The sequence below is a fragment of the Chlorocebus sabaeus genome, chromosome 17, assembly GCF_047675955.1.
Source record: "Chlorocebus sabaeus isolate Y175 chromosome 17, mChlSab1.0.hap1, whole genome shotgun sequence".
NCBI lineage: Eukaryota > Metazoa > Chordata > Mammalia > Primates > Cercopithecidae > Chlorocebus > Chlorocebus sabaeus.
Window position 1 is genome coordinate 52,734,929 of NC_132920.1, and position 19,956 is coordinate 52,754,884.

General features: G+C 42.3%; 1 protein-coding gene across 2 annotated transcripts in view; it reads right to left on the reverse strand.

The window, feature by feature from the left end:
• Window positions 1–13,388: 13,388 nt before the first annotated feature.
• The window catches only part of LOC103221354 (glutathione S-transferase A1), a 68,517-nt gene continuing 61,949 nt past the window's right edge, over window positions 13,389–19,956 (reverse strand). The window contains exons 3-7 of one of the 2 annotated variants that reach the window (XM_073006063.1): window positions 18,809–18,860; window positions 17,803–17,935; window positions 15,752–15,893; window positions 14,471–14,602; window positions 13,389–13,585 (exon numbers count right to left, since the gene is read on the reverse strand). In XM_073006063.1, coding sequence (XP_072862164.1) covers window positions 13,463–13,585; window positions 14,471–14,602; window positions 15,752–15,893; window positions 17,803–17,935; window positions 18,809–18,860 — 582 coding nt within the window. In that variant the 3' untranslated portion in view covers window positions 13,389–13,462. The remainder of the gene's footprint in view (window positions 13,586–14,470; window positions 14,603–15,751; window positions 15,894–17,802; window positions 17,936–18,808; window positions 18,861–19,956) is intronic. The other variant, XM_073006064.1, reaches the window with a different exon arrangement.

Consider the following 19,956-nt stretch of genomic DNA (forward strand, 5'->3'; position numbering starts at 1 on the left):
CCCTCCTCATCCTCTGACCTAGACTTCCAGCCAATTCAACACTGTGTTGTTATCTAAGTGTACAACAATGCAAAGATATCACTTTGTCAAACTCATAAGAGAAACAAATTCAAAATGAACCTATTTCAACTCCTTTTGTCTAAAACATGTCCTTGCGTGTCTTTGGATGGGGTAGGCTGTATGGGATCCTCAGCTGAGGACCACAGCTCACTCATGGTGCCAAAAGCAGGAAAGCAAGAAAAGGGATCCTCAGGGTGTTGGAGATGGTTCTCCAGCAAATACAAATAGAAGTCTGGCCCTTTTTAGCCTGGAAAGCATTGCCAGACCTACTCTAGGAGCCCATCCTTTCCATTTACGATTTTCTCCCTCTCCATCATCACCAACTACACCACTATACACATAAGCATTCCCAGCTCTTCAAACCTCCCTGTGTACCTTCTACTAGATACCCTCCTCAGAGGCACATAGGGACTTGATCTTACTATTTCTTAACTTTTCCAAATCTTATGCAGATTCCAGAAATTTCTCTTCAAACTAGAAGCAGAAACAGTAAATGGGCTCTTGTTAATTCATTCCATAGCACTGTAGACTTTTAACCTTGATGGCTTCTGTCTGGTACATAATTGGGAAAATATAAGATTTCTGAGCTTGGTAGAGCACACAGAGGAGGCTGGTGGTGGCCATTTTGAAATCCACACTAGATCATCAAGAAAAGGGCATGGATCACAGCACATAGTCGCTCAATCTTCTAGTTCACTTTACTTCCACCTTGATCACTCCCATGTCCCTGATTAGGTCATGATTTGAGAAGGGATGCCACTGGAGTTAAAGGATCATGCAGTTCTTCTAATTATGGTGTTGTCATATCTTAGGAAAGCATGTGTCTCTGAGTGAGATCAGACCACACACAACCTTTGTGTCCCCAGCATGAGTATGCCATGGGCCAATGGCCACCAAAGATTCTGTCACCAAGGGCCTTCTGCTGTAATTTACATCAGCTCAGTTTGTAGGAGTCCTGCTAAGGGTGAAATCTTAAGGTCATAACTGTTGCACAGTTATAACTCTTGCTATTACAATTTCCCCTCCTGGAGTATATGGGACACAATAGAACAGAATTCTCAATTTTAGGAAGGAATTAAAGTCCCCACAGCAACATTATTTTTAATGAAAATCTCTGGCTTGTGACATGCCCGTGTGGGTTTAATATCACTGTTGTCATGTCCTGGCTTCTTGACTTTGGACACGTTGTTGAATCTCTCTGTGTCTTAGTATCTAACCTATGAAGTGGGTATACTTGTGGTACCTGTGTTATAGATTGGTATGAAGATTAAATTAAAAGTCATGCAAAGCACTCAGAAAAGTAGCAAGTGTATAGTAAGTGCTCATTAAATACACACTATTAGGATTCTGAGAGATGGCTGGTATTTTATATCATCATTAAAAAATTAAATCAATCTAATATTGATGAAAATATACTCTATTGTTGATCTAGATCCAGTGATTTAAACTTTGAAATAAATCACACCTTGTCCTGAGAGCAGTCACGTTGGTTGGAATGGCAGCCAGCAATAAGACTGTCTCAATCTGATCAGAAGCTCTGAGTGGATGCAGGTATTTAATACAAATATGAAACCCAGTTATTGCATAACAATGCAGTTGACTTAATGGGCAGAATTTATAAAAATAAAAATAAAAGTAGACACTTATCAAGATTTCCTGTATTTCACTGTTGATATGATCTGGTTCCAATCTTGACTCTGCTTCAAAATAGCTGTGTGATCTGGGAATCATCATTTAACATCTTTAAGCCTTAAACAGAATATTGTAATGTTTTCAAAATGCAAGATACAGGCCCTGACCCACATACATCAAGTAATTAATGGTAGTGGTGTTTGCAGTGGTTACTTACAGTTTAATGGAGTTCTTTACGGTGATAGGTCAGGAATGTTGGGGTTTCTAGCTTGCTACATGGAACAGAGTTTGTTGTGGATCTATGATCACACGGGACCAGGATCTAGAGATCATGAGGGGTGTGTGCCAGCAATTAATAAAGCTTCCAGTTCAGGAAAAATCTAAAGAACGGCAGATGGTCCTGCCAGGAGGGTGGCCGAGGTGGGGTGGGATTGGCAAGTGGGATGTGCTTCTGAGGCTGAGGACTGGGTTGTGATCATCAACCTAGGGCACTGAGACCCCAGAAGCCCAAGCAAGGGCTGCAGTCAGCCCTGCCCCTGCCTTCAGTCAGGCTGGATGGAGACCAGGGAGCCTGGGTTCCTCCCAGCCTTGCCCCTCCCTCCCTCCTGCTGAACTCTTCCTGCCCGGGCTCTGAACACATCCCTGAGCTACAGAGCTGAGGTCTGGGTGACAGTGAAACAGGGTATTCATTTGTACAAAGAAAACAACCTGGAATGATAGTGTTCGGATTTTGGGGCTTATTTCTTCATAGGATTGAGAAAGGGTGAGGCTAAAGTCTCAAGCTCACGTGAAGCAATGGAGAAAGTGCCGTCCCGAGGTTCAGGTCCACACGGCGCTGTGAGGCTGAAGGGGCGCGCTAGAAGTTCCCTTCACAGGATGCCACCTCACCTGAAACCCTCCTTTTCAGCTGCCACCTGAGGGACAAGATCCCCTGAGTTTGTCCAAGACTTACCCCCGAGGAAAACCCTCAGGCAGTTACTGAGGGACTCTGGTCTGGACTGGGAAGTGTTTTTCTCAGTGACACATCTAGAGGGCAGCGCTTAGTGGAGTCCCACAGACACCTCTCAGCATTTCCTGCTCAAACCCTGGAAGGATGGCCTGGTAACACTGGGAAATGCTTGGTAGTTCTCCTGGAAGCTCTTAATTTTAATCACCTGTTTATTGTCTCCATTCTTATAGATATGTAGGCTACTCGAGAGCAGGAACTGAGTCTGTCTTGTTCACTGTCTACCCTCAGAACCTCACACAGCACCTGGCACTTAGTAGGTGCACAATAAAATAATCATGGAATTAATATACTCAGTCTTTAATGGGTTATTTGTTATAATCCACTGTCTTCCACCTCTCATGTGTGGTATGCATTTTAACTTTACGTTCACTTTCTGATATACATTTTATCCCCTTATATAAATTTCTAGCGTATAAAATAACACAAAAGTATCACTACCTTCCTTGTATTCCTATCATAGAATCAGTAACTGCCAATGTTAGTGAAAACAGTCAAACTGTAAAGTATTTCAAGATTTATTCTGAGCCAAATATGAGTGTCCAGTGCCTGTTGGGTCAACCTGAACTCCTTCTGATTGCAGGTTCAGAGCTTTTCCACTCCACCCTGTAAGCTGGCTCTGCTTCTGTCTGAGAAATTGTTTCATATTTTCCCATTCAGACTCCATTAACCAACTAAATTTGGAAGGGAAGGGTGAGAGGGGGACATCTGAATCTTGAGTTCCTTTCTGTTAGCAACTTTTCAGGAGCTTGATTGGAGAAAATAATAATAATAAACGTGTTTCTTTCTCAACTTTGATAACCTAAAAACTTGAGTGAGTTGAGGACTAGTATAACTGTATTTTCCTCAACTAGAAAATGGGCTTGTTTTGAAAGGAATACAAATGGTGAAATTCCAGTAGTAAATTAGAGTTACTCTTGGTCCCTGGGTGGTCCTAATTACTGTTTCTTGTCAGAGAGAAGGGAGACTGAGATAAATCACAACTTCTGCCATTATGAGGTTCATAGACTCAGTAGGCTTTCTAAATTCTGAGCTCGAGTTTCTCCTTTCAAAATAGGGAGAGTTATATCTATTTTTGAGGGCTGTTGAGAAAGTTAAATGAGATATTGTATATAAAATTTATAATAGGAACTGAATAATGAGAGTGACCTCCTGCCCCACTTCTTGGGATGTGGATGAGTCTCTGGGAACACACTGGGTAGCACATGGATCTCCTCTCTCTCTTTTAACTCTTTCTCTCTTAACCCATCAAGCTCTGGTAAAAATAAGAATATACGTATATCAAGATTTCTTTTTGAATAAGGCATATAATGAGTCTCTTTTTTAAAAACTCCTGTAGAGAAGTTAATGATAGTCACTGATCCAGTCAACCTGGGTTAACAAAGTTTTCAGTGAAGGTTCAGGGAGGCCTGACCTGTCATTAACACAGCCTTGCTTAACTCCTAGACTGCAGCAGACCCTTGGTTCCCAGGTTGTTTTATAACCTGGAAAAAGAGATGTTTTATAACCCGGAAAAAGGCTGCCATGCCCTGCACCTGGTGGGCCTCTCTCCTCCGGCCAGGCCCAGCTCCCACCCACTCCCTGCTCTGAGCACTGTGAACTTATCCTGCTCCCAGGCCCACTTTGCATAAACTCCAGCGTTGTGAGAGCGAGCCCCACTGCTTCTCTCTCCAGCTATTCATAGCTCTTGGGCAGGGTCTCACTCTCAATGCTAGATGAAAATGGTTGCTCCTCTACAGCATCCTGTTCCTTACCTGAAAATGCAGACATTTTGCTAATCTTTCTTCTATTACTTGTTTTCAGCATATTTTCTTCTTTTAAAAAGTTTCATTCAAACTGCCTAACATTCATTGAGCTGTTTCAGTGTCTCAAGCAATGATGATGGCTTATACCAAAAAAAAAAAAAAAAAAATTGGTTGGATTTGGTCTCTGCCCTAAAGTGGTTTAGATCTAGTCAGAATAACAGGCTTCTGGCCAACTGACAGAGCAGAATGTGCTTAGCAGTGATTTCACTTTAAAGGATTCCTAGCATTTTCAACCCAGGAATCGTGATTCTGTTAACCAAGCAAATCAGAGAAAGGGGAGAAGGCTGCCAGGCTGAGAAAACTGAGGACTCTTGCCCTTCTGCCCAGTTGGGCTCCATCTTTCCAGGGTAGCATCTCAATCTGCAGGTTCAGAAGATTATGTACCTCCCAAATGTCTGCCTTCCTACCTTTCAAATTAGTATCAATCCTCATTCTTGTACAAACATTGCCTTGCAACATGCATTTCTTGTAATTTCAGTATCTTCTCACATGGGTGTTGTATTAGTCCATTCTCATGCTGCTATAGGGACCTACCTGAGACTGGTAATCAATAAAGAGAAGAGGTTTAATCAGCTCATGGTTCTGCAGGCTGTACAGGCTTCTGCTTCTGGGGAGGCTTCAGGAAAGTGACTATCATGGCGGAAGGTGAAGGAGAAACAAGCACATCTTCACATGGCTGACAGGAGAGAGACAATGGGGGGTGGCTGCTACATGCTTTCAAACAACCAGATCTCGTGAGAACGCTATCACAAGACAGCAGTAGGGGAATGGTGCTAAACCATTGAAAACCACCCTCATTATACAATCAGCTTCCACCAGGCCCCACCTCCAACACTGGGGATCATAATTCAACATGAGATTTGGGTAGGGACATAGAGTTAAACAATATCATTCCACCCTTGGCCCCTAACATTTCAAAACACAATCATGCCCCATAGTCTCCCAAAGTCTTAACTCATTTCAGCATTAACTCAAAAGTCTGAGTCCAAAGTCTCATCTGAGACTAGGTAAGTCCCTCCTGCCTATAAGCCTGTAAAATCAAGAACAAGTTAATTACTCGCAAGACACTATAGGAATACAGGCATTGGGTAAACTCTCTCCTTTCAAAAGGGAGAAGTCAGTCAAAACAAAAGGGCTGCTGGCCTCATGCAAGTCCGAAACCCAGCAGGGAAGTCATTACATCTTAAAGCTTCACAATAATCCTCTTCAACTTGTTTGACTCTGTCTCATATCCAGGCTCCCTAGGCCTTGGGCAGCTCTGCACCGGTGGCTCTGCAGGGTACATTTCCCAGGCTGCTTTCCCTGGCTGGTGTTGAGCACCTGCAGCTTTTCCAGATGCATTGCACAGGCTGTTGATGGATCTACCATTCTGGGGTCTGGGGTACAATGGCCCTCTTCTCATAGTTCCACTAGGCAGTGCCGCAATGGAGCCTCTGTGTGGGGGCTTCAACTTTTCCCTTCCCCACTGCCCTAGTAGAAGTTCTACACAAGGTCTCCACTCATGCAGCAGGCATCTGCCTGGTCATCCAGGTGTTTTCTTAAATCCTTGAAATCTAGGCAAAGGCTCCCAAGCCTCAACTCTTGCTCTCTGTGCACATGCAGGCTTAACACACATGGAAGCTGCCAAGGCTCCTTACAGCTTGCATCCTCTGGAGCAGTGGCCTGAGACATATCTGGGCCCCTTTATAATCATGGTTGGAGCTGGAGCAGCTAGGACACAGGATGCCATGTCTCAAGGCTGCACAGAGCAGCAGGGCACTGGGTTTGACTCACAAAACTATTTTCCTCTTCTAAACCTCTAGGCTGTGATGGGAGGGGCTGTCACAAAGCCCTGGACATGCCCTGGAGACATTTTCCCCATTGTCTTTGCTGTTAACATTTGGCTACTTTTGCAAATTTCCAAACTTTTGCAAGAGGAGCAGTACGTTAATAACTAAGACTTTTGCAAATTTCTGCTGCTGGCTTGATTTCATCCCCTGAAAATGGGATTTTCTTTTCTACCACATGATCAGGCTGCAAATTTTCCAAACTTTTATGCTCTGCTTCCCTTTTAATATAAGTTTCAATTTCAGATTGATTCATTCAGATTCAATGACAGATTTCAGATCATGTTTTTGTGAACACATATGAACATATGCTGTTAGAAACACCCAGGCTAAATGTTGAATGCTTTGCAGCTTAGAAATGTCTTCTACCAGATACCCTAAATCATCTCTTAAGTTCAAAGTCTCACAGATCTCTAGAGCAGAGGCACAAAGCCACCAGTCTCTTTGCTAAGGCATCGCAAGAGCGACTTTCACTCCCATTCCCAAAAAGTTTCTCATCTCCATCTGAGACCTCAGCCTGGAGTTCACTGTCCATCTCACTATCGGCATTTTGGTCACAACCATTCAACTACTTTCTGGGAAGTTCCAAACTTACCTTCGTTTTCATGCCTTCTTCTGAGCCCTCCAAACTGTTCCAGCCTCTGCCTCTTATCCAATTTTAAGGCTGCTTCCACATTTTCAGGTATCTTTATAGCAGTGTCCCACTTTTCTGGTACAAATTTCTTGTATCAGTCCATTCTCACACTGCTATAAAGACATACCTGAAACTGGGTAATTGATAAAGCAGAGAGGTTTAATCAGCTCACAGTTCTGCAGGCTGTACAGCCTTCTGCTTCTGGGGAGGCCTTAGGAAACTTACAATCATGGTGGAAAGTGAAGGAGAAGCAAGCACACGACTGGCAGGAGAGAGAGAGTGAACGGGAAGGTTCACTTTCAAACAACCAGATCTCATGAGAACTCTATCAGGAGACAGCACAAGAGGGATGCTACTAAACGATTAGATAATACCCCATGGTCGAATCACTTCCCACCAGGTCCCACCTCCAACACTGGGGATGACAATTCAACATGAGATTTGGGTGGGGACACAGAGCCAAACTATATCAAGTGTCATATTTTTTTTTTCCTGTGTCTTATTTTATAGCCTAGACAGGTCTCACATCCAGATCCAAAAGGAGGACATCACTGAAGCGCCTAATCTTTCCTTTATATTTTTCCCCAATATTAAACATTTATTCCAGGACATTGTTGACTTATATTCTAATGGCACCATACACATTAGCTGTACTCCTTTAGGTGCACTTTAAAAACTAGTTATAAAGGCTGGGTATGGTCACTCACACCTGTAATCCCAGCACTTTGGGAGACAGCGGTGGGAGGATCACTTGAGCCAGGAGCTTGAGTGCAGCCTGAGCAACATAGAGAGACCATGTCTCTACAAAAATAACAAATTAGTCAGGTGCAATGGCGTGCACCTGTGAGCCCTGTTACCCAGTAGACTGAGCTGGGAGGACTGATTGAACCCAGGAGGTTGTGATTGCAGCGAGCCATGATTGTGCCACTGCCCTCCATCCTGGGCCATGGAGCAAGACCCTGTCTCTAAAACAAAGCAAAACAAAGCTAGTTATATGCTGCAGTAATTATTTAGTTATTCTATCAGGAATTCTGAATTTTAACACTTGAGAAGTCATGTAGTCTACAGATACCAAATCAGAAAAGATTTTCTCCCTTACCCCAGAGGACATTCAGCAATATCTGGAGTGATTTTTGGTTGTCACATCAGGACAGAAGATGCTGGGTAGTGCTTCAACATAGGTAGGTGGAGGCCAGTGATGCCTTGGAACATCCTATCATGAACAGGACAGCCCCTGCACCCAAAGAATTACCCAGCTCAAGGCGTGCCAAGGGTAAGATGAGAGACTTTTCCTTAGCCATTTTCAAGGTTTGCTGTGAGTTGGTTGAACCCTACATAGAGAATGTGACTTGTCATCTAGCTAATTAACGGGAAAGACTGAATCAGATTCTAGTTTTCCTGACATTCAGAAATCGATTTATTCCTATTATAAATTAACCTTAATTTTGAATTTTCACAGCTATAAAGTATTATAGTTACTTATGTACACATTGTGTCCCCACTAAATTGTGAGGTTCCCAAAGAGCAGAGAGGTCTCACAGTATGTTTTAGCACAGTGTTTTGCACATGATAGTATTACAATATCACTGGTACTTGGATAGATCACATAGCAATGCTAGACATTTTAGCAGTCACAGAGATTTCTATAATTCATCTTTTGAACTTTCTTGATGAGAAAATCAAATGATATGGAAAAAATTAAATAGAAAAATTAAATAATAGATTCAAGATAATGGATCAACCAATCCTGATTATCAGACTCAATTTTCTACAATTCAACAGAATTAATAAAGATATGGGTGTGGCTCACTGAGTAGACCCACAAGGACTAAGGAAAAAGGAATTTGGAAAGAGCAAGGCTATCAGGCAAGTGTTTAATTGGGCAAAGGACAAGGATTAACAGGTAATTGTTGAATCGGGAATGTGAAAATTCACAAGAAGGGCATTATTGTTTTTAATTTTGTTAGTCCTTAATCTAAGTCATCTTGCTTCATAGAACTAAAAGTTCTAAAGACTTAGATTCACCTGTAAGTTCTAGAAAATTGCTCTCAAAGATTCTACCTGCTGTTTGGAGCATAACCACCTTAAAGAAATATTGAAAAGCCAATGGCATCAACACTTGACAAAAAATCACAAAGCACTTCCTGAAGGAAGCATTAAAGTGTGATATCTACCATCAAGTTGTAAATTAGAATTCTGTTTGGCAGGTGCTGGTGGCTCTTTTCTCAGCAGGAGATGCAGGTTTGGAGAAGCCACTGCAGACATGGAACTGTCCAGTTCCACGCCGCTTTTACCAGCACTGGGAATTCCCAACTCTGTAATCTTGCCAAATGTAAGTTCACAATAATTGTGTGTTGATTACTTGTCTAGAGAATATAACTTTAGCATAAACACCTGCCTTTCCTCTGGCAATGATCATATTCTCAGATTACCTACAATGACATCGTGACTATTTTTTCCCCTCATGGCATTAATTTTTCTACTATCATTAAATTCTCATAGTCTGGTTTTCTAAATTCTTCATTTTTGCATTTCTTTAACGATTGTGAGAGTTGTCAGAGTCAAAAGGAGTCAAAATGTTAGGAAAACTCTGACAAACAGAACTGAAAAAGGCCATAAAGAGAATGTTCTTACTCTTTTGTATCTGATAACAAAACAAACTAGGAAAAACACAACCTTGAACGAAGGCCATTGCAATCTTATAAAAGAATACTTCTGTTAGGACACTTGCCCATCAACTGCCTGTTTAAACTTGGCCTGGCATTACCCTTGTTATTGATATTTGTAGTGAATGATAAGTATTTCAAAATGTTTATTTAATCCTCATTTTTTTCCTAGAAAAATATTTGTCTTTCTTAACTTCCCTGAATACATGCATAGTTTACTATGATAAACTAATAAACATATACCCATTGCAACACTTAATTCTCAAATAAATATCTTTTATTTGAAAGGCTCTCTGTTCATTATTTAAGTTGAAACAATGTATCCAAAAGCAGATGAATGCAGAACTTTTAAACTGTCATCCAAGCACACAGAGAAGGCATTAATATTAGTATAAAACAGATTTTTCTTGTGCCAAGGACACATTACAAAGTATCTTTTTGTTGTCCTAGACGGGAGGACATGAGGTAATATAGGGAGATTTGTAAGATCTAAGATCGGTATTTTCTTTGTTAAAGGCTGTCACCCTTGTGGCTCAACAACTTACTGTGAGGTCCTAATGTGGTTTATAAATTATATGTTCATTTCAATAGCAGTCTCCCACTGAAAGGAATAGAGTCAAGTTAAAAACTGCCACTCCCACACATTTCAGGGCCGCAGGACTGCCTACTAGATTCTGAGAAAAATGGCAAGTCATCCTCTTATCACAAGGTAAATGGTTAATATGTTTCTTTTCAAGGTTGGTAATAAAAGTCTAACCAAAAATTTCAGCAGGTTTTGCTTTCTTTACAGTAAGTCAGTAGAAACTGGCTTTTTGACGACACTCACTTTTAATGACTTGGATGTAAGGACTAAGACAGATGAGAAATTTATGCCGGGAGCATAGCTGGGAGGGTATATCTGTGAAGGGCAGGCTGATGACCCTCTGGAAGGCTTCACTTACTGGGTTACCACATAAAATACAGGGCACCCAGGTAAATATGAATTCCAGGCAAAGGATCAGTCCTTTTTTTAGTATAAGTGTGTCCCAAATGCTGTAGGAAACATGTGTATACTAAAAAAAAAGTATTGTAATATATGTTTATATTATAAAATGTATTGATTGTTTATCTAAAAATTCACATTTATTTGGGTGTCCTGTATCTTATCTGGCAAATATGGCCACCCTATTTTTATGTTCTTTCCTCTCTGCATTGCTCAAATCACCTTTCCTGGCCTTTGGGCCTTTGCACATGGTATTTGTCCTGACTGGAATACGCTACTCTCAGCTCCTACTGTATTTTCTCTATTGTGTCTTTCCCTACACTAACTTGACAAGATGTATTCAATATCAGATTTCCCCTTAGACCTTGAGCTCCTGAGAGCAGAGCCTTCTTCTTATTTGAGTCTTGTCCTTATTGTCTGGGACAAAACCTGGACATTGTAGGAGCTCCTAAAATAAGATAGTTTTAAAATTTACATGGAAAAATTCTAGCAAATACAAAAGTAGAGGGAATAATATAACAAGCTTGAAGGTACCCATGACCTGGATTCATCAGTTTCCAGGAACATTTCTTCATCTCTACCAGGCAGTGGATGAAGTTATGTTGGCTCCCAAGAAAGAGAGGTCCATGTCCAAATCCTTGGGTCCTATAAATGTGACCTTATTTGGAAAAAGGCTCTTTGCAGATGAAGTTAAGGAACTTGAGATGAGCTCATCCTGGTATATCCAGATAGGCCCTGAATGCAATGAGAAGTGTCCCTGCAACATAGAGAACAGAAGACAGACACGCAGAGGGTGAGGTGCTGGAAGCCCCAGGCAGAAAGTAGAGTGATGTGTCCACGATCCATGAAAGTCCAGAAATGCCCAGAGCCCCCAGAAGCTGTAGGAGGCAGGGAAGGATTGTTCCCTAGAGCTTCCAGGTGAATGTGGCCTTCACACCCTGACTTCAGACTTCTGGCCTTCAGAATTGTAAGAAAATGCATTTCTGTTGTTTCAAACCACCCAGTTTGTGGGAATCTGTGACAGGAGCCACAAGAAAATGATGCAAACTCCCACATACTCCCTCCACTACCATGGGATTCTTTTCAAGCGAATCCCAGACAGCATATCATTTCATCTGTAAATACTACTATTCATCTCTAGAAAGGAAGAACTTCTTTTCTAAACACAATTACACTGTGAGTATGTTGCATATAATTTTATCATATTAAAATTCTATAATTCCCTAATTTCATCAAAGCTTCAGCATTCTAGTTCACATAAGTGTCCCATAAAAATTGCTTAGCAGTTTGCTTATTTTGGTCAGCATCCAAGCAAGATCTTAACAAAACATTTGAGGGATATGAGCCAATTTTTTTTTTTAGAAATTATGAATGAACAGAGACAGGTAGTGTGTGTGGTGGTTTGCGTGTTCTCAAAGCCCAGTTTCATATACCTGGGTTCTGGAGGTGCATAGAGCTGTGTATGGGTCTGTGCAGGTGTCACTGTCTGTTGGTGAAGAGGCACTGGGGACACAGCAGGCCAAGCCCCACACCATGAGCTCACAGTACAGGGGAGCAGACACAGTGGCCCTCAGGTGTTACTAGAGGCTCCCTGGGGCTCTGTGTAGGGCAGAGGACAGCCCAGCACTCCTGGGAAGCAATGAGGTAGTGTTAAGTGTGTCCACTGGGAAGAAGCTTGCCAGGCAGGGCTAGCAGATGCACCCAGGCAGGAAGGCAAGAGGCCCCACCATGCTCAGAGGGTTGACTGGGCTGGAGATCAAGGAGTGAGGACGGGTGTGAGGATGCATTCTGTATGCAGTCAGGACTCACTGAAGAATTCTGTGACTTTTTTCCTATTTGCATTTTAGAACAACTACTCTGGTTGTAAATGGAGAAGAGACTAGAGCAAAGTGAAGTTGCAGGTAGAAAGCCTGTGTGTCTGTCTGCTCCCTCAACCACCTCTGCCAACTGTGGGGAAGCTCACTCTAACAGGAGGAGAGCTCAAATTGCAGAAGCCCAGGTGTCCTGAGAGAGATTCACATTATAAGCCCAGTATGTGGGCAGAGCTAGAAAGCACTCCTAATCGAAGCATTCTGGCACAGTGCCACACCAGGGTAAAATGATTTTGCATATAGTTATTTGTATGTGATTCACATATACCATCTGTATCTTGGCAGCCCAGGCCTGAGTGGCGCTGAGGGAACTAAAAGAAGGCTCATGCCTGGGACCCCACAGAGCTTTAAGGAGCAGAGTGAGGATGAGCCAGGAGCACATACACTGTAAGGGACAACAGGGTGGCCTGAGAGCAGAGGGTGGGTCTGTTTGCTCTTCAATATTTCCTCACCTCCTAGAAAACTGAGGAATCCGCAGCAGACAGAATCATTATTTTACAAATGCATAAGAAAGAATGCTTTTATCAGAAATAAAATGACTGTCCAGGAAAAGAAGAAAATGTCTTTATGCCATTACCCAGAATGGTAACTCTTCTCCTGTGCACACCTGAAAATGTCGGAAGGGCATTTCTACATTGACATTTTAATAGATTGTATGAGAAATTGTTTGTTATAGGACAATTCTTGGAAAAGTCAAACAAACCACATAATCTATAGTTTCCTTTTTTTACTGAATTTTTAATTCCAAGGAAGTGGTAGGTTAGGAGGCGATTGGAAATCTGAATTCACATCAGATCCTAATGAAAGCAAATCAATTTTAACTAAGTGGACGAATAGGAGCGATATTATTTAATCAGCATGTAATTGGAAAGAGTTCATTAGCTTCACAATAGGCACAATCAACACTTAGGTAAAGCAGTTTATTGTTGCAAACTTTAGAATACTGGTCTTGCAAGTTCTTGGCCTCCATGGCTGCTTTACTAAAACCTGAAAATCTTCCTTGCTTCTTCTAAAGATTTTGCATCCATGGGAGGCTTCCTGGGGCTGCCAGGCTGCAGAAACTTCTTCACCGTGGGCAGGTTGCTGATTCTGGTTTTCAGGGCCTGTAATTCATAAAGCACAGCCTCAGAGTGAAGCCAAGGCCTGCCACCACCATTAATACCACCCAGGGAATCTGACCCCTCCTGCCAAAAATCAAGCGAGTCCCCTCCATCAGCACCAGCATGGAGGCAGAAACAGACACCCAGTGAGAAATGAAGATAAGAGGAAGAACATGTAGCTCACTTTATTTTCCCCAAAGATGTCTTAAACTTTTAATAAGTTCAGTCATCCCTATCTTTCTCCTTACGTATTAATCCTGTAAATTAGTGGCTCTCATATAAGACAAGAAAAAATAATGTGCCTGTGGGATATCAACACAGATCAGTCTCTAAGCAGAAGTAAAAATATGGGGAAGTTAGTTGGGAAAGGGAATAGCTATAGAAAATATAAAGACAAACCATGGGACCACCTTTTCTCAGTGAGCGATGCAGTGTAGGGGGCAGAGTGCTGGAGAGCTGTGCACAGAGGAACACAATGTCTGACAGCAGGAGCCGGAGCCCAGGGAGGAAACCAGATGGAAAGGGCCCCTGCTCAGAGCGACTCAGTGAGGGAAGACAAGTGCACATATGGGATAAAGGACATCACAGAGAATTCAGAAACAGAAACCACATTGAAACAGAGGGATGGGGAAGATGCTGGGCCCTGAGTTCTTTCTAGAATAAAAGGCAAAATACTCTCTGTGGGGTAGCATGCACCGCAAATTTCCTTTCCATAACAAAAGTGTTTTCATTCCTCAGAACTGGAGTCTGGAAACTCATTTTGGAGATCTTGGGGCACTGAAGGCCTGGAGAAGGCTGGCGTCAAAACTTGGACAGTCCCAGGACCCAGATACAAGATCCCAAGATGAGAGATGTGGGGCTGCCTCTCTGGGCTGTGAAATGGGTCACCTTCAGCAGAGGGAAGCTGGAGATAAGGCTGGAGTCAAGCTCTTCCACGTAGTAGAGAAGTTCCACCAGGTGAATGTCAGCCCTGCTCAGCTTGTTGCCAACAAGGTAGTCTTGTCCATGGCTCTTTAAGACCTGGAGAATTGGGGGAATCAGATCAGGAACACATGCCCACCCAGGCTGGGACCCCTTCTTCTTTCAGAGCCTCTCCACCCTGACTTTCCCCACCTCTGTTGCCTTACTTCATGGGTGCAGAGATCCAGAGCTTTCTCCACATTATCTTAATGAATGAGAGAGTAAGAAGTGTAACTCTGCTCACTCCTCAGTTGGAGCCCAGGCTCCCATTTTCTCTTCTCATCCACATCACTGTGGCATCTACACCACCCACCCAGCTTGCTTCTTCCACATGGGCCAGGGGCATAGCACCCGCCGCCACATGTTATGTCTGCCTCAGGCCCTACAGCATGGAGCCCTCACATTCAGGATGTGGCTCTACATTCTGCTCTCTCCCTCTCCAACCTCCCTTGGACAGCGACTCCACCTTCATGACAACACTCTTCCCCCAGAAGGAGACTATTTCAGAGTCCTCATTTCTCCTTGTCTGCTCTCCTCATTCCCCGCTATATCTCCCTGAGATCTGTAGTAAACCTGGGTGAACCTGAATTCATCATCTTTCTTACAGCATTGACTCTCACTCCTGACTGGCACTATGTTATAATCTGCAAGCTGAAGCGTTTACAGGTGAACTGCACTGATGTCTACAACTTACTATATAATGCATTTTACAAAATCTTCCTCTGCATCCCACAATCACTCTCCTTTTTAAAAATACCCATCTCTGAAGTACTACGGTATTCTCTGGTTGGGCAATTGGTCTCCTGTTTTCCTGCACATGGTACCAGAATGTTTTCTGATGGATCACTTTCATCATGTTCGTCTTCAATCAAAGTCCATGGGGTTCCATAGACTCAACAGCAACCTCTAGTGTGGTCCAGAGCCTTCCACAGCCCACGTTCTACTTATGAAGACGAGATTTTGTTGAACAGGTAATTCCATGTTGGGGTTCAGTAAATTAAAATTTACTGGAAAATTATAGTGTGGGTATCATGATAAAATTGTTTCTCCAAGCCTATTTTCATAAAATGCCTTGAGAGTCAGAGTCCTGCGTTGGTGTTCAGGAAGTCTCACTGAAAGTGAAGGTCAGTGGCCCCAGGAATGCCCAGCCACTATTTTTCTACTGGCCTCTAAACTCAATTCCCCAAAACACTGAACAGTTTCACTTACTTTTTCAAAGGCAGAGAAGTAGCGATTTTTTGTTTTTTCTTTGATCAAGGCAATTTTGGCATCTTTTTCCTCAGGTGGACATATGGGCAGAAGGAGGATCATTTCACCCAAATCTGCTATACCTTCTGTATACATATCAATCCTAAAAGACCAAAACAACCAAATGGTCCAATACTTTTTGCCTTAGATTTCATAGGTTTATAAAAACCTAAGACAGTAGAGTAACAGGTGATGGCAAAATAATTCACCTCCAGTGAGTGCTTGTCAGTGTCTAGTCATTATGCTCTGATTTTTACAGGTATATTAACATTTATTTATTAAAACAACCTATCGAGGTAGACAGATCTCTAAATTTTGTTACGCACATGACCTAATACAGGAAAAAGAGCATCGGTGGTCACAGACATGAGAGAAATCCGTGGAATCACTGCCAGTACCCACTGTTGCTGTGCCAAGATTTATCATCTCCGTTGTGGCTTGTTCTGTGCATGAACTTAGTGTGAATCAAATGGCCAAAGACCTGCTTCCTAAGTAATCCTAAGAGAGTCCCTGGCCATCTCAGCCAAATTCCTCATCCTCTCTCATCATTTTACATCTCATAGGGCTCCTTCTATGCCCCATATTAGCAGTTCTTCCAATTACACCCATGAAACACGTTTCCACAGCCCTCTCCATGTGCTGTTGCCCAACTCTAGCCATGTGTGCCTTTCTTGAGACCCCACCTAAGAATCCCCTTCCCTAGTGAAATTCTCTATACAGTTACAACCAGTGCAAGCTTTTCTTCTTTTGTGTCAAACTGGAGTTTCACAATATTTTTTAAACAAGAGCTTTATTGATGCATATTCACATACTATAATTGCCACCAGTTATATTACACTATTGAGTGGTTTTTGGTGCATTCACAGAAATCTGTAAAAATAACCACAGTCTAATTCCAGAATTATTTTTATCACACTGATAAGGACATCTGTACTATTAGCAGTATTCTTCGTTTTTCTCCACGCCCCACTTCTTTAGCTCCAAGCAACCACTAATCTACTTTCTACCTCTATGGATTTGAATATCTGGACATTTCATATGAAAAGAATCCTATAGTACGTGGCCTTCTGTGTCTTGTTTGTTTTATGTAACATGTCTTATGGTTTAACCATCTTGTAGCATGCATTGGTACTTCATTCCTTTTCATGACCAAATATCTTTCCATTGCATGGCTAAGGCACATTTTCCCCTCCATTTATTGATTGATGAATATTTGGGTTGTTTCTACTTTTTGAATACTATGACTATTGTTATTTGCATTATTCATTTATGTAAAAAAATGTATTTTTGATTGTTTGGGGATATGCCTGTTAGAGGAACTGCTGGGTCATTGGTAATACTATATTAAAGTTTTTGAGGAGCTGCCAGCAGTTTCATTCAGGATTTATTTGGAATCATGCAGTCTGATCACAACTGCAAGGAGACCCCTTGACTTTGCTGGTATTGAATCAAACTGGATGTTTTGGCCTTCTAACCATGTGTCAAGGTAACCCCAGCATCCTTGGGGGCAGCCTCTACTAGCTCTGCTCAAGTATTCCAGTTGATATAATTGGTTGGTAATTTAGGTTCCTGGTCATCAGGAGTTACTGGGACCTAAGATTTGGTGTCTTTGCAGCTTTCCCTCCCCAGTCCTTCATCTACACACTCTCAAATATTCTATGCCTGTCCTAAGCTGTTGGCTGGAGTCCAGCCTCTGAAGTCCTGAGCACCTGGAATTGTGATTCTCCATCCTCCTCAATTCATGTTTCATCCGTGTTTGGAAATCACCATGAGGTGCTGGATCTATGGACTGCATCCTCTTCTAGAATCACCCTTGCCTGAACCCACCCCATGTTCACTATTCCCTCATCTCCATGGACTCTTCCATACTCTTCAATACTGGACCCCAGTGTACACGCCCAAGGCCCAGCCAGGTGTTGGTCATGATGCCTTGCCATGGTCCTACCCACTCAAGGAAGGACCTAAATCATCCTGTGTTCTCTGTGGATGGAAGAACAGAAAATATACCGTACAGGGCTCTCTCCTTTATGTCTTTCCCGTAGAGGTTGTATTTGCTGGCAATGTAGTTGAGAATGGCTCTGGTCTGCACCAGCTTCATCCCGTCAATCTCAACCATTGGCACTTGCTGGAACATCAAACTCCCATCTTTAGAAGGAAGAAGAAAAGGAGAGTGAAATGTCTATGAAACCCAGACTTTCAGGATGAAAAAAATGGTTGTGGAAATGACTAAATTCGTAAAATGAAAAAGAAATTATTGTCTAGTAAGACTTCACTTGAAACAGCTGTTTTTATTATTATTTTTATTTTTTTGAGACAGAGTATCATTCTGTCGCCCAGGCTGGAGTGGGATGGCATGATCTTAGCTCACTATAACCTCTGCCTCCCAGGTTCAAGTGATTTTTGTGTTGATTTACCTTCATGAATATTTTAGGAAGAGGTTGGGACAAGTTACAATACGACTGGCAACAAGATGCCATTTAAAACAGGAAGTTCCCAGAGTAAGTCTCATGGTGTTTGTGACATTTAAGGCAGGTTCTGAGAGCTTTTTATGTAAGGGTCCCTTTCTGTGCTCTTCAAAGTCTGCAATAGTGCTGCAGTGTTACCTTGTCATGCCCCCTCCGTGAGAGAAAAAACTCAAGACACTGGCCACATCTATTTCTCTTCCTTTGATCTAATGCATGTTCTTGCATGTGCTTGGATGGGGAGGGCTGTATGGGATCCTGTGCTGCTGACCACAGCTCATTCCTGGTGCCCCAAGCACGAAAACAAAAAAGGGCTTTCTCAGGGTGCAGGAGATTGTTCCTGTAGCAAACACTCTGAGAGGTTTGGTCCTTTTAGTCTGGAGAGAGTTGCCAGACTTGATCAAAGAGCCACATCCCTTCCATCTTAACCACTTTCTCTCTCTGCACCATGTCCAAATATCACGCCCCATACACATAGACATTGCCGGCTGCTCAAACATCCCCTAGTACCTTCTACTAGATACCCTCATCAGAGGCACTTAGAGATTGATCTTACCATTTCTTAACTTGTCCAAATCTTCTGCAGATTTTAGATATATCTCTTCAAACTGGAAGCAGACACAGCAAATGGGTTCTTGTTAGTTCATTCTGTTATAGACTTGTGGCCTTGGATGGCCCCTATCTGGTGCATAATTTGGAGAATATAAGATTTCTGAGTTTGGCAGGGTACCCAGAGGGGACTGGTCATGGCCACTTGGAAATTTAGACCTAAATCATTGAGAGAAGTGCATGGGTCACATCACATAGCTACTCAATCTTCTAGGTCACTTCACCTTCACCCTGATCTCATGAATGTCTATGATTAGGTCATGTTTTGAGAGGGGACGTCACTGGAGAAAAGGCACTGAGCAGTTCTCCTAGTTATGGTGTTGTCATATCTTAGGAAAGCCTGTGTCTCCAAGTGAGATCAGACCACAACCTTGTATGTCCCCAGCATGGGGCGTGCCATGGGCTAATGGCCATCAAATATTCTGCCACCAAGGAGCCTCTGCTGTAATTTGTATCGCCCCACTTCTCAGGAACCCTGCTAAGGGTGAAATAGGTCACCGCTGTTACACAGCTTTAACACTTGCAACTATAATTTTCTCTTCTGAAGTTTGTGAGACACGATAGGGTAAAATTCTCAATTTAATAAAGGAATGAGAGTCCCACGCTAATATTATTTTTAATGAAAACTCCTGGTTTCTGATGTAGTTTTGTGCCACTGGGGAATGCCTGTGTATTCTAGAAGCTTCCCCACCTCGTTTTAACCACGTGTTTATTTCTCTGCATCCTCATAGACATGTAGGCCGCCCCAGGGCAGGGACTGTGTCTATCTTCTTCACTGTCTATCTCCATGACCTAGTACAGGACCTGGAATTAGTAAGTGCTCAACCAAATAATTGCTGTGAATGTAGTCAATCTTTAATAGGTAACTTGTTACAATACACTCCCTTGCATCTCTCATGTGTAGTTTGCATTTTTACCTCTAATTACAACCTCTAATTACCTCTAAAATGTTATGCATTTTTATTTTTTATTGTCGAAATTATGAACATGAATAAATATAAACAGAAAAACATAATGATTCTCCTTATGCTTCTCACCTAGAATCAGTAATTATCAATCAAAACCAATATGGTTTCATCTGTATGCCCACCTACT